Source organism: Phalacrocorax carbo, chromosome 1, assembly GCF_963921805.1.
Source record: "Phalacrocorax carbo chromosome 1, bPhaCar2.1, whole genome shotgun sequence".
Taxonomy (NCBI): Eukaryota; Metazoa; Chordata; class Aves; order Suliformes; family Phalacrocoracidae; genus Phalacrocorax; species Phalacrocorax carbo.
Genome location: NC_087513.1, coordinates 116,359,811 through 116,374,454, shown reverse-complemented (window position 1 = coordinate 116,374,454; position 14,644 = coordinate 116,359,811). Strand labels below are relative to the sequence as shown.

Genomic DNA, 14,644 nt, shown 5'->3' with positions numbered 1-14,644 from the left:
GTACCTGGATGACATCAAGCAAGTTGTTGATCCTGCTAATTTTCAGGTATGCACTTAACTTTGTGCAAGTAAGCACTCAGATTGAAATCAACAGGGCAAGCAAGGTAAACGCATGTTCTCCCCCAGATCCAAGGAGAAATCAGTGACATGGGAATAAAACAAAGCATGTGTGTGTGCCTGCAAGAATGAGATACCTTGATGTCCATCTGGACTTCTTAATTTTCATCCTTTCAAAAATACCTTAGCAAATACTTTTGGTAAAACCGTCTGCTATGGACTCCAAGTGGCTTCAGCGGGTTGGCCACATTTACCATTAGAAGAACCCATAACATTTCTGTGGATTCTCACATGAGGAAGACCACTATTGTATTTTCTTAAATGCCAGCATTTAAGGACTATGTAATTCAAATCATAACAACACTCAGGGGGGGCTCTTGCTCTTCACAGTGCAATTAACTGGGGGTTTTAGACCACAGCTGTTTTTAGAGTTCCCAGAGGTCAAGAGGAATGTCACGTGCAGGAGCAATTATAATGCTGTGATTTACAATCCTCTTCACAGTCATCGGCCCCACTCATCTTCAACCGATTACTCAGTGTCAGCGGAGGCTGTGGAGAAGCCAGCAGCACAGACCTACACAAGAATCACTACTTCTTGGTAGTGATTCACCCACTGAGCATGGAAAGCCTTCAGAGAAACATGCTGCAGCCTTCTTCAAGTGGAAAGAAGGCCTGTATCTATGCTGCCTTGTCGGTGTGCTTCCTGGCACCCCTTCCCTGACCCTTCATGCTGCCCTGGCCTCAGACTCTCTGCAGGGATGCCATGAGAGCCCCTCAGTTGGCACAACGGGCTGGGAACCTCATCAGTGGCTTTCCCAGAGCTGCCCAAACTCCTTAGGCACCCGCAGGATAACAGAGCGCCAGCCAAACCACTGCACGCCCAAACTGCTCCCTGCCCCGCCACAGACAGCGTGTCTCCTCCGAGGCTGCACATCAGCAGGCGCACCAGTGTGGGGGGACTGCAGCCAGCTCTGGCACCAGAGGCAAGTCCCACTTGCTACTCATCCTGCCACCAGGCCCACAGACTTCCTCCACCCACGCAGAGCCTGGGCAGCGCCAGCCAGCGCAGCGGGTCTCCCTGGGCACAGCACTTCTTGCACAGGCCCGACACCATTTTGTCATGTGCAAGGCTATTGCTCCCCACCCTCCCTGTCCCAGGAAAGCCCTCTCTGTGCACCCTGGAACCTAACCTGCAAAGCCAGGGTGCTACAGAAGGACAAGCCCACCCAGTGCTGTCTCCAACTAAGGCAGGCACCAGCCACCTGGTGTGGGAATGCACCTCCCAGCACGTGGACACCCCAGCTCATGGAATCATAGCATCATTTAGGTTGGAAAAGACCTTTAAGATCATTGAGTCCAACCAAGGTGATGCACTTGTCCCACGGGACACAGAAGGAGATACATGTGAGGATCCATGAAGTGACTCCAGCTCTGGCCTACTCATTTACCAGCATCTGTGACAGCCCTGACCTCTGCCACAGGCCACCTGCCCACACCTCATTCTGACTTGCCACCAACATGTAAGCCCAGGTCTCACAAGAAGTTTGGGTGGCTGGGCTGGCAGTCTCTGGGCAGCTGTCGCAGAGGATGGTGGGGGAGTGCTTCTTGGGAGATGACTAAGGCAGGAGAGGAAGAAAGAGAAGGCAGGTGCAGTGCCAGCACTCATTAGCCATGTCTCTCTGTGCACTCCATAACCCCATGGACCCCATATCCAAGGACCATCAAATGGGCATTACTGTCAGCTCTGTCAATCACAGGCAACTCCTGTGGACTGCAGCCCAAAGCACAGCCTGAGATCTCAGGACAACCCCAAGCATCTAAGTGTACACTGAACAAATTTGCACACATTTTTAAAGCCAAATCTTAGGTCCATCAATCAGCAGTTGATGGTCCTCTTGCTGTTCTTTACCCAGAGAATAAAGTTTCCTACAGCTACAGTGCAAATATCTCCCAACAGCCCTGCCAGTGTATCAGCCTTGGGAGAGAAGTTCTTTGCAGCTCTATCTCCTGATCCACTAAATCACTTTTCAGTGACACTTAACAAGGGTGCCAGAGCAAGTCGGTAGCAATTCCTCTGTGCATGTGGAACATGGACGAGCCACCACATCAAAGCGGGGGTGGCCGCTACTGATGTGGAGGACAGTCAGTGTAGGAACCCCAGAGTGAAAGTCCCCATGAACGAGTAGCTGAGCATGACCCAACATACCAGTCCCCCACCTCCCAGCTCAGCCTGCATAACAAACAAAGCCTTGGGGTCTGGAGTTTCTTGAAAACTACTTTTCCAGCCCAAGATTACGCAGATTTTCCTTCCTGATGATAGTCCTCTTTTCTCTGGCAGGAATCCTAAGCTGTCCTAATGCGGCTCAAACGAATCTGACCAGCATCACGAGTGCGCTAGTTCATTTTTGCTTCATTTCTTTTTTCCCTTTTGGCTGGGTGTAGCTGTTATGTAATTTTTTTCATCAATATAGGGGAGGGCATTATTTATAAGGGATTACAGGGATTACTAAAGCAAACCATTTTCACTTTCCAGTGGCTGGTACAACTTGCAATATCCTACCCTGCCTCATAGTTAGCAAGTTGGAGGATCAAACAATTTTGGTTTGATTCTCCTCCAGCATGCTGACACAGCACAAGTCTAGTGTCTACACTTTGAGCACGCCGGGCACAGTCCCATACCCACGAGCTGCTTCCAGTACTACTCTGTGCAAACATACAGATTGCTTCAGGGCAGGAGGGAGGGATGCGCTTTGGTTCCCCCCCCCAACATTCCTACGCGCCTCTGTGGCCTGTACTTAGCGTGGGTCCCTTCAGCTTCTCCACACGGGCCCTTTACTCCTTTGACACCCTTCTCACCCACTGTGGTCTGTTATGTCCATGGTTGCAGCCACTTACTGTTGAATCGGATGCTCGGCCCCATTCACCCCTCCACCCCAGTGCTACAGATCCTAGCACTTCTAAGGTGCCTACCTCCTCGACATTTAAGGAGCGACAGTATTTCTTTCATGACATTCCCACTCACTGCGCAAAAGAATGGGAATGATGCCCATGTGTTAATAAGATGATAAACATCCTGCTCTTTACATTTTCCTCAGGTACCAATGCATATAGACAGGTTATATATGACATTTTCATTCTGCTCATCACGTACAAAAACCAGTGGAGCAGACAGCCTGCAAGAACACTGAGTATGCAACAAGCCTTCTCCACCCTGCCTCACCCTACTGCTGCCTTCAAGGTGAATTGTGAAGGGAAACTCGAAATTAATGCCTTTTTCTCCCTGCATGTAACTTTCATGTCAACCCTCAGCAGAAAATTGAGCTGAACTTACCTCATTACCACAGTTAGAAGCTCCGTGAGAGTCCTGCACATGTTAGGCGTTCTCCAAGTTGCACCAACCAGCCCCTACATGGAAGCATCACGTGAGTCTTCACCAACAAAAGTTCAGAAGTCTGCAAACCCTGCTAAGGTGGCTGAAGGAGTCCCCTTGGGAGAAAGTGCATCATACTGTCAGGATACATCTGCTCCTACAGAACTCAGCCAGAGGCCTCTTACTGATGCAGTTGAGCCGCACTATCCCCCAAACTATCCTCAACATAAACATGTTGAAGATTTTAATAAGCCAGACTTTCCGTGTGCCAGTAAGCATTCTCCAAACAAGGTTGACTTGGCAGCCTAAGCACAATGCAGAAACAACAGGGATGGAATTCTCCCAGTTTTACAGTGAGCATTACCTCTCATTAAAAATGCTTTTAGGAGGCAACCTTAAACACTGGAACTGGAATCTGTCAATGCATCATTCTCCTTCTTAACCAGCATTCAATAAGTGGTGACTCTCCCACTCCTCCGCAGCATTGCACAAATAGCTGTGCAAAGAGGAGCAGCATTAGCCTAAGGTACTCCAGCAGCTGCAGCCTAAGTGTTTTTAAAGGTCTGTTGAAGCAGCACTTTACATAGGTCATGGAGAATAACGCATTTTAACCTTCCCTTTGTGCAGCAGTTGGGAAAATGCATGTTTTCGCTTCACACCAATTCTCACTTTTATCCTATCTGAACCTCAGAGTTCTAGGAAAGGACTCAATGATGATTCCCTTTTTAATTTCACTTGTTCTGTTTCAGTGGGTGGAGGGACATAGCACCAGTCCCAATGAACTTATCAAGCATCTCACTACTATAGCTTGTGTTTTTCTGAGAGCTCTTCAGTCAGATGTTACGTGAAAATCACGCCAGCAACAAAGTTTGAAAAAAGTGAATCATAAGATCTAATCTAAAAGGCCAATAAAAAGAACCTTACATTTTAGACAATACTTATGATTTTTAAGCTCATGATTACATGCCACAAGTTCAAAGTATCTGGGGGGTTTGCCTTATGATTCTCGAATATTTGTGCTGGAGACACTGGCAGTGCTGGACAGATCCCAGGAGCCTCTGAGCAGAAACGTGTGGCAGGCCGCTCATGTCTTAAGAGAAAGTTCTATGACTCCAACAGGACTACTTTAAATTTCAAAGCCTTTCTTCATAACAGAGTGTAGCAACTTACTAAACAGACACTGATCTCATTAAGTGACAGATGATGTGTTTCAGTGATCAAAGCCTAGATTCAACAGTAGGAGCCCATGAGTCATGTCGACTTGTTGCCATTCTAACTGCTCCTCGGATTATTTCCAAAGCAACACATCCCTGTGCATTTGCTGTACCCAGCTCAGCCTGCAGCTCCAACAGTTTACTCCAAAGTAGAAGTCCAGCTGAAAGATGATTTTCAGAGTGCCGTCAAAATATTTAGTGACAGAAATATTCTGCTGACATTGAGGATCCTGAAATTCTTTACGCTCACACAATCAACAAACAGGATTTTGACAGACTAGTCAGATGTACAGAAGATGCATAAGCTCTGGGTCTGTGGGAGCAAATCACTGCACACACAAACCTCCTGGGGTCAAGCCAGGGGCCACATCAAGTGCTTTGCAAGCAGAGTGGAGTGCTTTGATGGTGCACAGCCCTCAGGCTGCTGAAGAAACCTCCAGAGAGCAAAATTCAGCTGAGAAAGAGGGAGATCAGGAAAAATGAGTGATTGAAGACATACCTAAGATCTTCACCATAAAACCACTTGTATTCATTTGTTTGCTGAAGGTTAAGAGGGAGAAAACATTCCTGAGCCAGGAAAACTGCCAGTTGTTATTTTAATACTTACCCAACTCAGTGTTTCTCCACAATCCACAAACAAGAAAACCAGAGTATCTAGGAGCATAAAACTACTTATTTTATACACTTGGGAACATAATCTAAGGAAGGGTTGAAGAGCTTCACTATCAGATTCTTTAGTAAACAAAATTTAAAGTGCTGGCATTCAAACTGTTTCGGCCTTTGGGTGTGCCAACAGAGTTTGACATTTTAGGTATTTGGCCATGGTTTGGCCGCACAGACTCTTCTGGCTCTCCAGTGACACCACAGGGTCCTGAAATTTTATTCTTGGAGATCAAGAGCTGCCATAGCCCAGCAGGACAAACCAGCTATCGACGATCAAAAAGGCAAACACATCTGAAAGATGTGCTAAGGTTTCCCTTCCTCTGAAGGGAGAATTTACGACTGTCCAGGGTACAGTTACTTGCTCTCTTCCATGGCATAACTCAGACTGTTTGCTCAAACCCAAAACTGCTCAAATCTTCTGATATACTCCAGTGTCCATTCCTGCGTTTACCGCTATTGAGAGAGAAGGCGCACACTGTTATGCATTAGCTTCCCAAAATAGCTAACTACCAGTCTGGGTGGCTGACTGGGCTGAACAAATTGCAACCCAAGACTCCTTCCTTAGCCTCCCCCACCCCACCCCCTATTAAAAAAAAAAAATGTTCATATTAGAAACTATCAATTATGAAGAAAATAGTACATCCAGTTGAGAGCCAGCTATTCAGCAGACTTTTTATAAATAAATCCTGCTGCTGAGAAAGCACCAGTGCTTATATAACCATGCACCAGTCCGGCAAGCACGCTCTGCTTGTGGCCACTGGTTTCAGTGGTCAGTCTTTCTACCCCAAAGGCAAAGACAACTTTCCATCACTCCCCTTTGCACGTTCAGTACTTCAGGAGACAGGAAAACAGGCTTGGTAACATCTCCTTACACCTTGTTTTGTGGCCTATGGGAAACCACTTTCCCTCAGAGCCAGCACTGCTGTATTTTGGGGGATCAGCTGAGATTCAAGCATGTGTGCTACTGCTGATCCACTCTTGGGATAAGCAAGACTCAGGAGCCCAAGCCTGCTCTTGACATCCATCAATCTTCCATTAAGATCAGAAATGGGCCCCACAGAAAAGAGAGGCACGAATGTCTGACTGACCAAAGGTCTTAGTTCACAATAAATAATGTCACATATTTAATAATAAGCTGATGGGCTTGTCTCTAATGAGCATCTAGGATTTTCCTACTGACAGCAGGCATCAACCTAGAAATTGGAACAAATTAAATGCAAAATCTAATACTAAAGGAAATTGAATAAAGACAAACCTACAACATTTATATGCGTACAGCCTCTGTTGACAGTCGTCTTCATTTTGTGATGTTGAAAGCTTATATATTCTCCTTTCTACTCAAATGAAATCTAGGGCCCAAAGTCCCAGCCAGAAGCAAATTGTCTTTAAACTATAGGCTTTCTGTTCACTTTCTGTTTAAGAAAAGCTTCTGAGAAACTTTTGAATGAAAAACATTCTTTAAAGCATTCTGTATTTCCCTGCTAGAAGTTTGCACTTTCTATGCTGCGAATCTGAATTTTCAGCAGCCCACCAGAAGCAGCAGCTCAGGGAGCCAAACCCATGGCATAGACTTGCAAACCTATGGCTCCGCTTGACTAAGATCACACCTGTATGGAAGGAACGTCTGTACTACAAGCCAAAATCATTGATAAGAAAAGTTCTGCCTGGAGCAGGCACCGGCACACACAGCAACCGTGTGATCAAAACTGGCAGTAACTACAAAAAAAAAGCACACCTAATATAAATCCGGCTTCAGTAAGTGTGTAGTGCATTCTCTCTATTCTCCCAACACTTTTTCCAGGAAAGATGAGACAAAATGTGACAGTCCACTCTTAAAAGAAAAGCAGATTTAAAAACAGAAAAGGAAAAACTACAGGGGGAGGGAAGGGGGGTGGATGTACCACCAAAACCACAAACGTACAAGCATTCATGTCTCCTAAATAAAGATGTACAGAACAAACATTTCCTCTTTCATTTTTCTAATTCACTTTTTCCTTAAACAAAGAAGATACTCAGAAGAAACGCTCATTTCTTTCTCCCCCGAAGTTCTGTATCTAAAAAAACAAGAGCAGCATCACCCCAAAAACATGACCCAGCTACCTCCACAAAAGAGAACAGACAAACTTGAGATGAAATAGCATGCTAGAGAGTGGCTTGTCACACGTCTCTGGGAATCTGACCTTGGCCTCCAACGGCTTTCCCTCGGGCAACACACAACGCTGGAGCACCAGAGGAGGCAGCTTCTACATGAAGCTCATTCATGTGAAGAACATCTACTTTGACTAACAACATATCTGTGTCAACTTACGTTTTTCTACAGAAATTACCCGCACACTCCTTAGTTGGGAGAAATGGCCAGTGCATTCCTTCAGTAGCATGCAGATCCTCTGAAAACTACTGAATTTGTCAGTCCTGCAGGAGGTTGTACTACATTAATGACGTCTTCCATACACTTGCTGTTTCTCCTCTTTTCACAAGAGCAAAAGAAAGACAAAATATACATTAAGACCTTTGTCCTGACATTTTTCTCAGTTTGAAATGTCCACCTGGGTCTAGCTGATGGTAAAAACATGGATCTTTTATTCTTCTGTTCATAAAAAAAGCCAGGTTATTCTCTAACCTGCCACCTGGAAATTTCTGGCCTTCTCTATAGAAAGTAATTTTTTACCTGTACTTTGAACAGAGTTATTACCTTAAAGAAAGAAGTATGACATGTCTTTTGGCAGTGTAAGTTTTTTCTTGTACCTTTTCTGCTTTTAAAAAATGAGTCAAGTTTTATTTTTAATCATGCTTTTATTACCTTTTTCCAAAAACAAGCAAAAAAACTCCTCCAACAAATCACATCCTATACTGCTATATTTACACTGCAGTCTTTTAATCTCTTATGTAAATATACATATTCTGAAGTAATCTCTCTTTAGGAAAGAGTGCTATTTTTGGCATTCTGATGATGTATAAATCTTCATTTTCAATGTAGTGCTCTAAGAGAAAAGAAAATCAATTTTCAGAGTTGTCAAATATCAAGAGAAGCATACAGATTAAGTCTATTCAAATTATTTGAAACACAACGAAACCTCAAACATTACAGTAACTTAAGATAGTGTACTATACCATACACATAACATGGCCAAAACTCATTATTTCTGATGGACATTAGTTATCACAATTGTTTTCCAAAGCAGGAATAAAAATTTTTTAAAAAAGTTTCAAACATGCTATTTGGAATATTCACTTCTTGGAAATTAGTTTATCTTCATAGTTGACTGGGGTTATGCCACTGCATTCTTCTGTCTTTGAAACAGGATGCTTTACAAAAGCACGTCTAATTACATCAATATCACGTCCTAAATGATCCATCATGGTCGACACAATCGAAGGTGGGCCCTCTAAGTCTATCAAAAAATACCTGCAATGAGAAACACACACACAAAATAAAAAAAATACCTGTACTGCAACAACTTTAATTCAAGTAACTGTTCTGTGGGGTTTCTTAAATGGAACTTTCTAATTTTTCATATATTTTTGGTACCAGAATTGTTTTAAATAAAAGCTCAGTATTATCTTGATTTCAAATAAGAAAAGTTCAATTGGAGCAGGCTCAGCCTGAACTTTTCTTGGTTGTACAGCACTGCTTACCCAAGGAGATTAAAGAGAGCTTACTCTTCTTGTACCTATTCCACTCACTTCTACACCTTGATTTGAACAGTCTTAAAAACAAACAAACAAACAAACAAGGTAGAGTGACACATTCTTTTGTTACAACAAGCATTCTCCTTCTTTGTTTCTTTGGGAAGCAGATGCCAGTGCAAGACATCTCAAGCTTATATATATGTACAGGCACATTTCTTCCTTGAAAGTTCTGCTTCAGAGTTGAATGAACATAAAAACAAAGCAGCAAAAGAAACCCAAGGAGGGGGACTTATCCCAGATTAGGCACACCTTTGATGCGAACACGTCTTAGATTTTCAATCTGACAGCAGAAGCTGAAGCTGCGTACAGGCAGCGCCCACTCGCACAGCTGGCACCTGATGAGCACACCATTCTGTTGACCTTGGCAGGACTGAAAAGATCTTACTTCCACACATGCACAGCACACACAAAGCGCACTGCTCCAGGTAAGCACTTCACGTCCACCACACAGCTATCTTTGACATCTATAAAGAAAAAGCCAACTGCCTACATATGGGAAGGAGAATGCTGCTCCCCATTAATATCTTAGGTCACCAAGGTCACTTCTGCAATAAACGTCTTTGTTGAAGAACTGAACCTTCTTCAAGAGCTTAACTATAATTTTGCAAGAGGCTTTTAAAACTCCAGTAGACCCAAAGAAGCAAAGAGGTGTACTGCACTTCGTCAGCCCCATTTCTGACAAGGGGCACAACCACACACTGTGCATTAACTTAATCTCAGATATGCAAATTCAAATCCCATCTCTTACCATGAGATGTACCTTAAATTCATTAGCAACGTTATGTCTATTGTTCCTGCAAGTTATGAGAGACCTAGTGCCAGCCATCATACTAATGCAAAACTGCGGGAGCCATGACACTGGTCATCCCTCTTCCCTCAAAATGCTGCGAACGAACCAGCATTGTCAATGGGGCTGTAACCAGAACACTTTTTAATCACTTCATCTGCATTTGGCACAGCACTAACTACAGTACAGTAAAAAGACACTGCCTCAGAAATCCTGCTGAAGAGAACTAACCAGTCACCTCATTTCCAAGACTAGCAGCAATTTAAAGGCTAAGTGTACAGGACAGCACTTCCTACCTAGCTATTTCATTTTAATCTTTACGCATCCTCTGATTAAAGCTTCCCTTTCCTCCTAGTCCACTCGAGCACACCTCCCCATGAAGCATCAGTATAACCTGAAAATGATATCCCTTAAATTGTCATATTACCCAAGCAGGATCAAGCGTCCCACTTCTATTTAAAAACTATACCTAACAGAGAGGAATTTGCTCTGCAAGAGGTATGGATTCTTACTAAGTCAACTATAGTGCGAGACGCTCACTTCACAGTCCACCTTCATAAAGGTAATCTTGCATGGCAAGTCCCCGAGACCAGAAGCTGAACTCTGAGTCAGAACAGGAAATACAGGAGGATGGGGTCATGAAGAACAGACACGCTCGTGTTCTTCATGCTGCATGGAGTTCAGTTTCATCCAACTAAACGTGTTACATCAAAAATATCACAGACAGAGCCGACCCTTCGGGCCAGAAATGACTCAAGCAGCATGTGCTGGATTACTGCACAGGGCAGAACCCACCCGTGGAAAACACATTGAAGAAAATTCTCCTTAGTCAGACATCCTGATCCTGAAAATCTTAATAGCCACAATTCAGCTCTAAATTCTTTTTCAGAAAGACCAGACTGAAGCACTGAATTCTCTTATGTGAGAGGTCTGATGGAAAAAATCTCCCTGCAGCCATACTGAAGCAACGAGTCCTCCAGAAGAGATGCCCAGCTGGTGCGGGCTGCGGTCGTGCGTCACTGAAGCCAAGGGACCAGCGCCAGGTCACGTCAGAGAAGGTGCTGCTCCTCTGACTGCAGCAGGGCTACTGAGAGCTGCAGGGAAAACTTGCCTCACGAAGGATTTGGAGGAATTCTGGTGGTCTCAATCCTCACAGGCTTCAACAGGGAACAGGATTTGGATTAACATATCTGGAAAACTGAACGGCCTAATGTTTTCTGGTTTCCAGAATTAAGATATGCCACCCGGTTAAAAGCTTAGGGAGAGAAACAATTTTTAAGCTTGGACAATTCTTTAGAAATACCACACAGCAACATCTGAAGGATGCACCCCTTAAAAAGGGGAAGTTGTATTTTCTGTTAAAGCCATTAAAAGCCACTGGTAAATTTAACAGATGACACTTAACTCTTCTCCTTGGGAAGAAGCCTTCCAAATCCTCTCACAGTTGCAACTAACAGAAAGGAGGATGGGGGAGAAATTCCAGCTGGTGATCCGCCACCACTTCCATGCCCCCTTCCCTTATCAAGAACATTCATTTGTATTGCAAACCATACTCTTTGCTGCACCGTTTTAGTCCCACCATTTCTCAAGAATTTCATTTCTGCTTACAAGTCGTATGCTGCTTTTCATCGTGTTCCTAAAACGGCAATAGTTTTTTTTCTCCAAAGGCTGCTTTGCAACTTTGTGCTTTCTCTCACATTAGCAAAGGGTGGAAATTTCCACTGACGCACTGTTGATAACTGAAGGAGAAGGGGGGATGGGAGGATGAGCTGTTACAGCATATCTTTATGACTCCTTGCAGAATAGGTATTTTATCTGAGGATACAAAACTGCAGTAATTGGGGACAATGCGAGTTTTTAAAAAACAACCACCACTCTTCAACGTTAACAAGCAATGATTGCCTTCCTGTGCCAAAAAAGAGAGAAGGAAAAGAGCATAAAAAAAATATTATTTCTTCATTAAAGAAAGAGAAGATACTCATGGCTACAAAAACAATAACCAAACACAATCGACAATGCAATCCCTGAGGAGATCTGGAACTCCTTCTCCCCAAATATGCACATTTAAATCAGTGGTCATGAGGCTGGGCGTTTTTTTTAACCCACCCTCAATACGGCATTCAGCAACCTTAATTTCAGGCATGATCTATGACCCGATATGCAATGCTGTAGCTACTGTTTGTGTACTAAACAAAACCAAATCCCAGTGAGACTTAATGATAGGGAAAAATACAGGCATGCAGGAGGGAAACCACCTCATTCTTGCAAGCAAAAATGCAAAAGCATTTAGGCTCTCTAGGAGTCAGCCGAGTCATCAGGGGAAAAATGCAGGAAAATTCCACTGATTCACTGAGACCACAGTTATTTTTGTCATCCTGCTCGACTGTAAATAGAAGGATGATTTAAATACAGGAGAGCGACTGAAGCATATTAAAACAATGCATTAACTGGAAGAAAAGAGGAAAAAACAGTCAGGTTTCATTTATCCTTTTTAACATATTCAAGCCAGAAATTGTTTGAACCTTGACTCCTAAGTATACTCAAATATTTTGCTTTCAAATGGTCTAGTCTAGGACTTCAAAGAACCCTGAAAAACACCTGGATCAAGACTCACTTTTAAATCCTCCTAGAATACATCTCTGCCAACCTGGGGACCTGAGGGAAAAGCACACGTACAGTGGACTTGGAAGAGGCTGTGCGGTCGTCCCGTGGTTGTGCCCAGCAAACATCTGTGTGCTTAAATTTCTCCTTTACATAGTGGCAGTAAGTCGATGTAAGCTTCCCCAGTTGGGAGGTAGAAGATACAAAGGAAATAAAACGTTCTGATGAACAGGTAGAGCCGAAGCATCGAACAGGGAAACAGGAAACCACCTGAAGGAAAGCAAGCTGCGGCACTCACGTGAGAGCCGCTGGACATCCGTTCCCATTAAGGTAATCCTATATCAGTGAAATTGGTTTGCTACCTGAATGATCACTTAATCTTTGGGACCACTGCGTTGCTCTGAAGAGAGGTAGTTTGCTTTTCTTCTCAACTCTGGTGGTAACTACCCTTCCTCAGCAGGGCAGGCAGGCAAATTCATGCTCAGAAGGATTATCATTTCATAGCTGGAAGGACTAGTAGACGTATTATTTCTATGTTTTAAAACACAGGTATGGAATAGATGACTGTCCCTTGAAAATCACGAGGGCAACAACCGGGAAGTACCAGATCAAAACCAAAAGCTAGTACCTTAGTAACTAGACTGTGCCACAGCACTGACACCAATAATCTGTAATGAGCAAGTACTTTGGGGAAAAATACATTTTACTATCCACAGTCGTCCGAAATTTCATTTGCCAAATCCTATACGTAGAAGCCTGTAATTAAGCTAATTAAATAATGAAAAGGCATTTTGCAGCATTACAGAAAAATAAAAAAAAAAAATACTGTTACACTGCAAAAAAGAAACTGGGCTGACTTATCTGGAGTATTTGAAAAGTCATGCTCGCTGGGCAGCATTTGAAAAGTTTGCAAAGTTGTTATGAGCAGGGCTGAAGTTACATCGTGAGTATCAATTCTGCTTGTGTCACTTCTCTGCCTTCTGTATAATTCACAGCTTAAAAACCACCAAAATGGTGACTGATTCCTATCCCACCAAGCCCGCTATTTAAGGGCAGCTATCACATTTAATCAGTGTGCTTGCACAAGAATGCTACAGAACTTAATGCATCAGAAAATTATACTGGCAAATCAGCATCACCAACTATTGCACCGTGCCATTTCTTCTGAAAAGCATCAAAAATGCAAATTGCACCCCCACAGATCTGGTGAGAGAGGAAAAAAAACATTTCAGGGATGCCTGAGGCATATGTGCGCTTACATGCATGTGCACGCGGACAAAAGCATTCTAAGGAAAAGTAATGGTTCAACTCATCAATGAAGAAAGCCCCATCTAGTGGAAGACAATCAATTTAGCAGAAAATACTACAAATATGCCCAATACTCAAATATTCAAACTGGTTTTATACTCATCCAAGTGCGTTACAGATCCAGGACTCCTTTTTGCTGAAACAGACCAAGATGTTCTAAAATCTGAACAGAAACAAACCACACAGGTTGTGCATTAGCTATAAATTTATAGTTTGGTGGTATTAAGAAAGGAAAGCTTGCAACCTCTTTCACCTGTTTTTCTTCCCTCCTCTTTGGTCTTCAATGGACAGGAAAATCACCTGAGTGAAACTAAACACGTCGCTAAAACGTCACATGTGAAGCTAAACATGTCGGTACATTTATCCACAGGATGAAGTTCTTTTTGAAGTTCTTTGTATTCTTTTGCAATAGTTCGTATTTTACTAGGGGGTGGGGAGAAGAAGGTTGTTAAAACTTGTAAACACTCCAGAGAACAGTTTGATGAGTAACTATTATTTTACTCTTACAAACAAAGTAAATAAAATTGTATCCAGATAGCGTGGGTTATTGGAAGACACTTCACCATCTCTTGTCCACATGGAACACTATTCTGCCACAAGCTGCTTGTTTCAAAATCAGTTGTGTAAGTACAGTGCCTAAGCTCAGACACTTTAAGGAAAGAGGAAAAGTTTGAACATGTAATGAAATTTACATAGGAATGTTTCCAAAATACTAGAATCTCTTAAACAACATGATGCTCAATTACTGAAATACTCCCCTTAATAACTATTTCTTGTGCATTGGGCCACCAAGTCAACAAGAAATGGAGAGTCATGCCCCCTTTCCTGAGCATGCGCTTTGATAAAGCAACCGTACGTCACGTGCCACATAACGAAGGCAAAACACGAAGTGCTCCCCTAGGAGGGCCAACCACTTCAGACCCTAAACCACCCAGAGAAGGTGGGAATGATTTG

At 43.2% G+C, this 14,644-nt stretch overlaps 1 protein-coding gene across 1 annotated transcript in view; it reads right to left on the bottom strand.

Annotated features, from left to right (window-relative positions):
• Nucleotides 1–8,077: 8,077 nt before the first annotated feature.
• Nucleotides 8,078–14,644, bottom strand: part of MRPS6 (mitochondrial ribosomal protein S6) — a 46,805-nt gene continuing 40,238 nt past the window's right edge. Inside the window, exon 3 of the mRNA XM_064471261.1 lies at nucleotides 8,078–8,710. Coding sequence (XP_064327331.1) covers nucleotides 8,533–8,710 — 178 coding nt within the window. The 3' untranslated portion in view covers nucleotides 8,078–8,532. The remainder of the gene's footprint in view (nucleotides 8,711–14,644) is intronic.